Raw genomic sequence first — 9,999 nt, forward strand, 5'->3', positions numbered from 1 at the left:
CCCAGTGAAAAAACGGACTTTTGTGTTTATTATTTATAAGTCCGTGAAGCTTGCGTACGGATGTACTTTAAAGGCGGTTCTATTCATTTTACTCCACTAGGAGGCAGTAGGTGTTTTTTTAATCCTTTACTTGATTGTTTACTTCCGGGGTTATTTCCTTGTGTGTGAGTGTATGTGGAGTGCTTGAGCTTGTGTATTGTGTGATTTCTGGGTGTCTTGTGAAATAATAGCAAAAGCACTTGGGCGAACTGAGAAATATGAGTGTTATGTCTGATGACATTATTGGTCCGGCCCTTCCTCCGGGGTTCCGAGACAACAGAAAAAGCGACTCTGAGGAAGAAGGTAATGTGTGGTCTCTGTGAGATAAACGCAAAATGTGAGGCAGTATGTTCATTATAAGCAACTAATCGCAAAACAAAATCATATACGTAAACACAAATGTTAGCATTTAAACTAAATCAGTAATTTATCATACATAGTAGCTCTCAAGCTAGTAATCCAGAAACGTTTCTACAATATAAAATTACTTTAGACATTAAGCAGCTGGACCTGTGCTTGTACATTATGGTGCGTAAATATAGTTGTTGTATGCCGCACAGTGCCTTGGCCTCATCTCTGATGAACAACAGAATTTAACATCGACGTAACATTTTGCAACAGACGTTACCTTATGCACCCTTAGTTGTGTAGTTCATTATTCAAACTTCAACTATAGGAAAATCGACAGACGAAGGTTTATTCAGGAATGATAGGCTGCTAGGCTTATTACCGTCTTTTCCATTTATAGTAGTTCAAGTAGGTACCTACCAAGTAGGGAGATGCATCAGCATGCGTAGGCTGCAGAGGAACAAGTAAAAGATTTATTCCATGCTGAAAAGAGAAGAAAAGAAACACAACGTTTAGGCTGTGGAGCCTTGTTTGGGTGCCATGCTGAAAAGAGAAGACAAGAAACATAACCCTGAGTCAGACGAACGAAGGTTGCAAGGTGGGGAGTAGACAGATAATAAGCCAGATAGGTCCTGAATGAGGATGAGGATTTTGAAGTTGATTCGAAACCTGATAGGGAGCCAGTACAAGGACTCAAAGACGGGCGTAACGTGATTGCTTGCCTGCGGCCCGGTCAGGAGTCTGGCTGCCAAATTCTGTTGTTCATCAGAGATGAGGCCAAGGCGATGTTATCGTCTCTGCCATTTCTATGTGTTGCATACATGAGCAATTCACCGGCTCCTAAACAGTTGCAGGGCCAGCTCTGCCTCCAGGCTACAGGCCGAGGGACAGCTCCAGCTCCTCAGAGGACAGTGAGCCTGAGGACCCGGGATTTAAAAGAGGCAGACTAAGTGGTCCTGCTCAGCCTCCACGTGGCATGACACAGGATGACACAGATGATGGCTGTAAACCAAGGTAAACCATTTAAACAAGTTATTTGAATGAAGGCGTTGTAGTTCGGGAAGATTCTTAGTTTCCATATTTCCATATTTAAAATCCTATACATCCATTGGTGGCACAGTGATGCATTGGTCGGCATCTCTGCCTTTCAGCGCTGAGGCCCTGAGTTCAATTCCTGGGATGCTGTCTGCAGGGAGTTTGTATGTTCTTTTTGTATGGTGTCCTCCCCCAGTCCAAAAACATACTGGTAGGTAAATTGGCTTCTGGGAAAAATTGTCCTGGTGTGTCTGTGTCTAGCCTGCGATGGACTGGCATCCCAACCCAGGTGCACCCTGCCCTGTGCCCATTGCTTGTCAAGACAGGCTTCAGTCCTCCTGTGGTCCTGTATTGGATCAAGCAGTTAGAAAGTGGATGGATATTCATCTGTTTGATTTAATTGATTTTTCTCGCAATTCTGCAGTATCACGCCGAATTATTTTGTCATTTTGGAACGGGATTCTCATGAAGACCATAGGTCGCTGTGTGTTTGTTTTCTCTGACACAAATGACTCCCTTACTCAAAGGCCAGAAAATATAGTCCAGTACTTGCTTTTGTGTCAACAGTGCATAATGTAATGATTAAATATGTTTAGTCAAGTTGCAGGTGGTTAACCAATAAATAAATTAAGTGAGAGCAGCTAACTGGTTAGAACAATTTCTGAGACGCTTATGCTCTTTTGAATTCACAGCAAAATGCGCAAGACACAGGGAACAGAGAAAAGGCCGGAGGAGGAGGAGGAAGATGGCTTTTTTGGACCAGCTCTTCCTCCTGGATATCAGAAACCACAGGACTCTCCTGAGAGGTAAGAGCAGCTCTTAAGCAAAAAAACAATGCTACCAACCTGTCCTCAAACTTTGAATGTTAAAAATGCTCCAGAGAAATGATCAAATGTCGATTGCGTATTTCCATTACATTCTGAATTAACAATATTATAGTTGTTCAGTAGTGTTCTTTTTAATGGAGTCTGAACTCCCAGAGCCTTTTGGATTGGATTTGACACCTAATTGGCATTGATTTGATTCTGACTCTGTTGAGAACGTTCTTCAGCATGATAACATTTATCCTAAATAAAAAAGCAGTGCAAGATGCAAACGGATATGCTACATTGAAGTAACTATATTTCTACTGTATAAATTATATAAAGGGAGCTTTCAGATCTTTCAATACTGTGAAATCCCACTCTACCATGAATTCTGTCATTAAAACCAGGGTTACTGTGTACATTTGCTGGCTTCTTTAGACAAAGATAATTATGTAAGACAAGCAGGCAACCTAATAAGGAATTTCTAACATGAAGCACTTTTTAACCCAAAGCAATGTTAGAATAAAAAGGCAAACAATGTTGGGATTATGTAGTTTAAATGTAAAAAATCAAGGATCAAGAGATGTATTGTATTAAATTAAGGGATGTTATAATTGTTCAATGGATTTAGAATATTGTGTATATTTCAGTCGTCATTCTACAAAAAAAGATATTGTTTTTCAGGAATCAGTCCAGAGAATAGGCACTAGATACATTCCAGCCTTAATTTTAGTTTTGAACAGAGAAGACTGTGTGGGGAGTATTCAGAAGTCTGCAAGGCACTGACAAGTCCGCACAGTACAGAATCAACAGTTTTAATGTGCTTTTAAAACAAAGGTCTTTATCCAGAGGGTTGTGGGAGAATGGAACAAGCTGGCCAGCGATGGTGTAGAAACCGAAACCCTGGCTTCTTTTGAGAAACGACTGGATGAGAACCTTGGATCGATTAACTATTAACTACCAAACAGGCTAGACAAGCTGCATGGCCTCCTGTCGTTGTGACCTGTCCTCTGTCGGTTTTCCTCGAGGCCTGTGATCGGGCCAGCGCTGCCCCCTGGGTTTAAGAGACCTGCTGATGATGATGAAGATGATGATGACAGTCAAGACGGCCCTGGGCCTGCATTGCCACCAGGCTACAGCGCACCGGTGAGGAGACGGTGGCCATGTTCTCATTTAGAAGGGAATGATGATTCTAGACTTTAACTTTGACATGCAGATTAAACATGGAAGGATAAACGTACAATTCATAATGTATTAGCAATACAGGAGATGTTTTTCCTTTAATCTGATCATTCTAGCTATGTGAGGGTATGGGTTTGTGAAGCTGAAGTTGCACAATGCATATATACCTGTATGGGGAAAACCCAACAAAAATCTTAGCTGATTCCAGAATCCCTCCTGTCAGGGTCATGAAGAGTTGCAGCTGCAAATGGGACATTTAGAGCAAGAGAAAAGCACACATTTCATTAGCTAACAGGCACTGAGCCAGGTTTTGCGGCACCGGCTTGAACCGTACTTGTAATGTTCTGGTTCATTAAATCTGTGTGTGGAATTACCTGGTATCCTCCAGTGTTACTGGCCAGTACAGTGTGTTGTCTGTGTTCCCTCTCTGTTTCTCCCTGTTGTGTGTGTGTGTGCATCTCTGCTTCAATGATCCAGAGTTTCTGCCAATTCAGGGTCTGCGTGTGGTCTTGTGTGGTGTTAATAATAATAATAATAATAATAATACTTATTAATAATTGCTTACACTGATTTTAATGCCTTTCTGGAAACACCACTCATGGCGCTTTACAGGTAATGGGGACTCCCCTCCACCACCACCAATGTGCACCTGGATGATGCGACGGCAGCCATAGTGCACCAGAACGCTCCCCACACAAGATCTCAGTGGGGAGGAGAACAGAGTGATGAAGCCAATTCACAGATTGGGATTGGTAAAGGCCAATTGGAAATTTGGCTAGGATGCTGGGGTAACACCCCTACTCTTGACGAGAAACACCCTGGGATTTTTAATGACCACAGAGAGTCAGGATCTCGGTTTTACATCTCATCCTGAGAACGCGCCTTTTTATAGTATAGTGTCCCTGTCACTATACTGGGGCATTAGGACCCACATAGACTGCAGGGTGAGTACCCCTTGCTGGCCCCACTAACACCTCATCCAGCAGCAACTTTAGTTTTTTCCCTTAGTTCTCAGTCTCTGTTTATTTGACTGGGCATTTTTAAACATAAAGGTGTGTGCAGGTGCATGAATCAGGGTTGAGAGCCAGTTTGGAGTCAGCAGACCATAAACTGCTTGTCAGAGCAAACTGCAGTATGAGTGTTTTGTTTTTAGGTGGTAGTGTGATTGTGATCTGTGCATCGGAGGAAGGTGTTAATTTGTGTGTGTAACAGGGCTGAGTGCTCTGAGAGACACAGAAGCGATGTCAGCCCCTCTGAAATCTCTACTGCAAGCGACAGGGATAGGGATTGAATCTAAGCAGGGGCAGGAGCATGGATAGACTTATCTCCAGCAGCCATATCACCCTGCAACTGACAACCCACTGAAGCTCAGCAGGTGTAACCTGGTCAGTACCTGGATGGGAGACCTCCTGGGAAAAACTAAGGTTGCTGCTGGAAGTGGTGTTAGTGGAGCCAGCAGGGGGCGCTCACCCAGTCTGTGTGGGTCCTAATGCACCAGTATGGTGACGGGGACACTATACTGTAAAAAGGCGGTCTTTCGGATGAGACGTAAAACCGAGGTCCTGACTCTCTGTGGTCATTAAAAATCCTGGGGTGTTTCTCGAAAAGAGTAGGGGTGTTACCCTGGCATGCAGACCCATTGGTCTTTACCAATCATAGTTTCCTAATAATCCCCATCTGTGAATTGGCTTCATAAGTCTGTTCTCCTTCCCACTGATGGCTGATGTGTGGTGAGCATACTGGTGCACTATGGCTGCTGTCACATCATCCAGGTGGATGCTGCATATTGGTGGTGGTGGAGGGGAGTCCCTATTACCTGTAGAGCGCTTTGAGTGGAGTGTCCAGAAAAGCATTATATAAGTGTAAGCAATTAATAATAATAATATCGTACATCGTACTCCCCTTTACCTCACCTTGGCGTCTTGTTGTTTTTAGTTGTCACTATTGTAGTGTTTGCTTCAGTCGTTTTGCTTTTTAGATTCGAGTGCATTGTAAAGACAACCTAGCCATTATTTTCTGGTTCTAATATCTGAAGTTCAGTTCCCATGCAACATTTTTCATACATTTTGCACTTCTAAACGGCTTAACCTGAAAAGCTGCTTATGCCTTGTCCACAGTGTCTTCAGTATCCTGGCTGCTGCAGTGCTTATCATCCTGCTATTCCCCCCAGCCTGGCTTGTTACAAACTGTGTGTTTCTGCTGCAGGCCTCCAGCAGTGAAGAGGAAGAAGGTGGAGTCATAGGGCCCTTGCCCCCAAAGAGACCGGTGGAAAGCACTGTTGCCATGGAGTTTGAGCGCCGAGCACAGAAAATGAAGGAAAAGCTGATTTCTGGAGGCAATGTAAGGAAGAGGTTTCATTCTCCTATAAGGTCAAGATCGCTTTCAAAATAAAAATCATGCCTCGCTGAAGCTGATGGCATCTGTTGTTTTTTTTTAAAGTGATTCGCAGAATTTACATCTAGAGTTAGGGATGGTTGAGTTAAATCGCCACCAAATTTTGTATATAGCGTACATAAACATGTAAGTTTTTTTCCTTATAAAAGTAACCTAATATGGGTCGTTATTTCTTTCTGCAGTATGCGAATATAATAAACCACTTAAAATGATCATTGCAATCATAGTAATTATTTGAATTTACAGTAACCTTATGGCATATGTTTCTGTCCTCAGGATGATCCAAAAGAGCTCGCTCGGGAAACGTGGATGACTGAACTCCCCCCTGAGATGCAGCACTTTGGCCTCGGCCCCAGGACCTTTAAGAAGAGATCAGGGCCGGAGTGTAAAGATCGCTCCCTGTGGACTGACACCCCAGCTGACAAGGAGAGAAAAGCCAGGGTGGGCTAACGAGTTTCCTTTCACTCAAGAGGGAAACAAGTAAAAGCAATTCAAAGTAACCGTGCCTCATGCATAAACAAGCGAGAGATTACTGATCTGGGGAGCTCTTGCATAGAGAGGCGTGGGAAATCAAATGAATCTTAAAAGTAATTGGTACTGCTTTTCTGCTTCTTATGGACTATTTTTGAAAGAGCCTGTAACTTATGAACCCATGGTGTTCTTTCCCCATGACAAAGCCTTTGTCAGAATATTCCTTACACTCAGCTCAGTGCGTGACAGCTGAAAGGAAATCTAAATTCTCCTTTCCGTACTCATTGCTCATTGCCGATGCAGTTACAGTATTCCAGTCTTTTAATATTTGTAGTTTAAGACATATCTGGCATTAATAGCTAATCATAGGCATATTGGTAGCTAATACATCTATTTAAGGACATGCTTCTGGGAACATTGTTCCAGTCTGTGGGAGTGTGTTTGTCTGTGACTGTGTCTGCCCTGCGAATGACTGGTATTCTGACCAGCGTGTACCTTGGACAAGTGGATTAGAAAATGGATGGACGGAGATCTGTTTACAACTCTTGTAAAGTACTGGAACCACGGCTTCCTGTTGAAAACAATACAGCCCACCCCCACCAAAACTGCAGAGTCACATCACTGTACATCTTTGTAAAATGAACATTCGCATCATGTGTGTCGTGATCATTTCTTTTTCTCGGGTTTATCATTTAAAATGAGGAAGGCTCCTTGTGGTCTCTTCTCCTTCTCATTTGTAACCTTTCTGGGGGTATTTTTTCCATAGGAGCGCCTGGAAGGGAAAAGGAGTCCGGAGAAGGAGGAGATCCCACAGCTGTCGGAGAGGGATCAGGAGATGGCGGAGAAGGTGTCCAAGTACAATGTGAGTACCTTAATAGCATGTACAAAAATAGTAAAAATCGTAATTGCAGCTTAAGAGAGTAAGAGAGTTGATTTACCAGATCTTTTTTGGTTTTGTATTCGGAGTAAGTTTTTCACTGTTATATTTAATACAAGATAGGTTTTTTTTATAGAAAGCAACCCGAAGACATCCTGCTTACCTAACAGCTAAAAGGACTTTGTAGAAATGACAATACATTTTCCCCACCACGTAAAACAGTACATGCTCTCCGTAGGCTTGTCTTATCAAATACAGGCCAGTTGGTTATGGTGATAACAGTTCTGTTGCATCTTAGATCTTATTAAAGTATGCCCTTGGAACTAGTTATTTACAGTATACACAGTTGGAAAGATGTTAATTTTTTCAGATTTGTTTTATCCAAAAAAACAAAGATTTGCACTTGATTTCACATTTGCCACAGACAAAGAGATGTGTATTGAACATGGTCATGTTTTCTGTTATAGTATCCACTGGCTTTGTTACAGTAGGTGTCTTATTGTCACAAAGGGGGGAATACCATCCTGTACATACTAGTTAGCAAGAAAGCCCTGTAAAACGTGGTTTCAATGAAGAAAATAAACCTCGGTATCATTGTGCTCCCCTCTCCCCTGCATGTTTATGAAGTAAAATGCGTTTTGTGGATTATCTGTGAAGCTAGGTTCTGATGCAGCTCTGCATTAAAATCAATGCCTCTTCCCTAATAACACAGGATTCCAAGCGGTCCGAGTCTCTCCTCAACATGCACACAAAGAAGTTGAAGAGGAAGACGGAGGAGGAAGTCACCAAGCCCCAGGAGAGACGGCCTTTTGACAGGGACCAGGACCTGCAAGTGAATCGCTTTGACCAGGCCCAGAAGAAGGCTCTTATCAAGAAGTCTCAGGAACTCAACACCCGGTTCTCACATAGCAAAGGCAGCATGTTCCTCTAGCTGTCTGCTCTGCTCCAGGCTGCAGGCCTGACTCAACCAGAACTGGTGTTCCCTACTTCCTTTAGGATGGGAGTATTAGTAGGATTTAGAAGGATGTTGCAGACGATTAATTGGAGGGCAGAGTTTTACATGAAGATACCATATAAAATCATGTGTGATTTGTTTCTTGTGTGTAAGGGGGGTTTGTAAATGTGACTTCTGAAGAAGGCAGTTTGAACAAAAAGAGAGGGAATCTATTAGGGAAAGTCTTTGTGAGGTCCGTAGGTGGGAATAATGAATTTCAGACAGATTTTTAAAGACGGGTAGTATCAAATATCATCCCTGTGGACCTCTTTAAAATTTAGACACAGTGATGTCGGATTTAGATGTATCATCCTACTGAAATCTCTCTTTGCCAGATCTACGTTTGACCATTCACGAAACACATGTTTATGCGTGTTCAGGCATGTCCAGAAATGTCATCTGGAATTTGTTAGTTTAGAGCAGTGATCCAAACTTCTGATCTTGGTGAGCCACATGCCATGCTCTTCATGCTTTCCAGTCTACCAGAGCTCTTAATTATTTAATTCAGTCCGCTATTGATTTAATCTGTTAATATTACAGCTGTTAGTTCTGTAATCGATGAAGAGTTTTGGAAGTTCCTTAGAAAGCCCACAGGGATAAGCAGTGCCTCTTCAGGACTTGGAGAGTGAGGACTCCTGATCTATACAATCTCTTAGGATTCATTCCAGTTCTACAAGGTTCTTAGTTCATTATAGATTGGTGGGTAGAACATTGTTATTTTAGGAACATTTGACTTTCAAATTGTATTTTCTAAGAGAAGCTGTTTTACAAGCCATAACAGATCTGGATCATGCAAAGAGGACCATCTTTATATTTATTTTCTAATCCGAATCAAATGTTACAGAAGAAACCTTGCACAAGGTTTTCTGCTCCCCTCTTCACTTAGCATTTTCATGTCAGGAAATCTAGCACAGCCAGATAGATTCTGAATCCAGTTGGGATAAGACGCACCGCAGTTCATCACAGGTTTGGAAAGAACACCACTGACTGCAGTGTAAAAAAAGGCAAACGTCTGCAATGACCAGGCCATTTCGGTCTTACATTAAATCCTGAAGCATAAAGACCAAAACAGCAATTACTGTGATAAAAAAATTAATGTTTTTCAAATAAGGTATTGCCTGTTGTGGAGAAAAAACCTATAAATATTGCATCACAGAACATTGTTAGTGTTTAATGTAAATATGTTTAAGTGGATTATTTTTCTGGGTAATTCTTTCAAAATAGCTATTTTAAGATGTTTACGTATACAATGTATTGTATCTTAAAATTATCCTTGAAATGTATTTCTGCTCGTTTCTGTTAATACAATGAATGTAGTTTTTCAGTCCATCACATTTTACATGTTTTTTTTAATTAAAAGTTTTTGAAAATGTGTCTTTAGTATTTATTTGAAAGTATGCTGTGCCTTTAAAATAATTATAAATGACCTTAAGTCAGTTTAGAAAACCCGTTTTTGAAGTAGTTGTTTTGTGTCTTGAATTTTAAATGTAATGCTTTGCATTTGTTAAGGAGTTATTTACCAATATCATCATAATGTTCAAGGGAAAACAATGTTGTGAAACAATTTTTTCTTTTCTGTATAAATATATATCTAAAATTAAAAAATAAATCTGATTAACATTTGAAAAAATATGATTTTGAATAAAACAGGTGTAAAATGTGGTAGTGTAACTACATCTTAGTATGTACCCTTTAGTTAGGTATGAGCTTGCGCCAGATTTGTATTAAGTTCCAAACTTAGCCAACAGATTTCGTAATTTTATTTGCACATATAATACGTTCTTTAACGTTAAGAGAACGATGTTACCAACTTCTTCCGAAATCACTGTAGTGAATCGCGTTTTGTAATGGTG

The 9,999-nt window shown here is 41.2% G+C and overlaps 1 protein-coding gene across 1 annotated transcript; it reads left to right on the forward strand.

The window, feature by feature from the left end:
* The first annotated feature begins 146 nt into the window (after window positions 1–146).
* gpalpp1 (GPALPP motifs containing 1) lies at window positions 147–9,518 on the forward strand. Its single transcript, XM_088914348.1, has 8 exons — window positions 147–342; window positions 1,236–1,401; window positions 2,115–2,228; window positions 3,257–3,374; window positions 5,616–5,750; window positions 6,081–6,245; window positions 7,042–7,137; window positions 7,865–9,518. The coding sequence occupies exons 1-8, from the start codon at window positions 258–260 to the stop codon at window positions 8,081–8,083; spliced, it is 1,098 nt and encodes a 365-aa protein (XP_088770474.1). The 5' UTR covers window positions 147–257; the 3' UTR covers window positions 8,084–9,518.
* Window positions 9,519–9,999: the final 481 nt, after the last annotated feature.

The sequence above is a fragment of the Atractosteus spatula genome, chromosome 4, assembly GCF_055471065.1.
Source record: "Atractosteus spatula isolate fAtrSpa1 chromosome 4, fAtrSpa1.hap1, whole genome shotgun sequence".
Classification (NCBI taxonomy): domain Eukaryota; kingdom Metazoa; phylum Chordata; class Actinopteri; order Semionotiformes; family Lepisosteidae; genus Atractosteus; species Atractosteus spatula.

Coding starts and splice junctions, on each gene's coding strand:
- gpalpp1 (XM_088914348.1), top strand. CDS start 258: ATGAGTGTTATGTCTGATGACATTATTGGTCCGGCCCTTCCTCCGGGG. Junction 343..1,235: donor AAGCGACTCTGAGGAAGAAG/GTAATGTGTGGT, acceptor GCTCCTAAACAG/TTGCAGGGCCAGCTCTGCCT. Junction 6,246..7,041: donor ACAAGGAGAGAAAAGCCAGG/GTGGGCTAACGA, acceptor TTTTTTCCATAG/GAGCGCCTGGAAGGGAAAAG.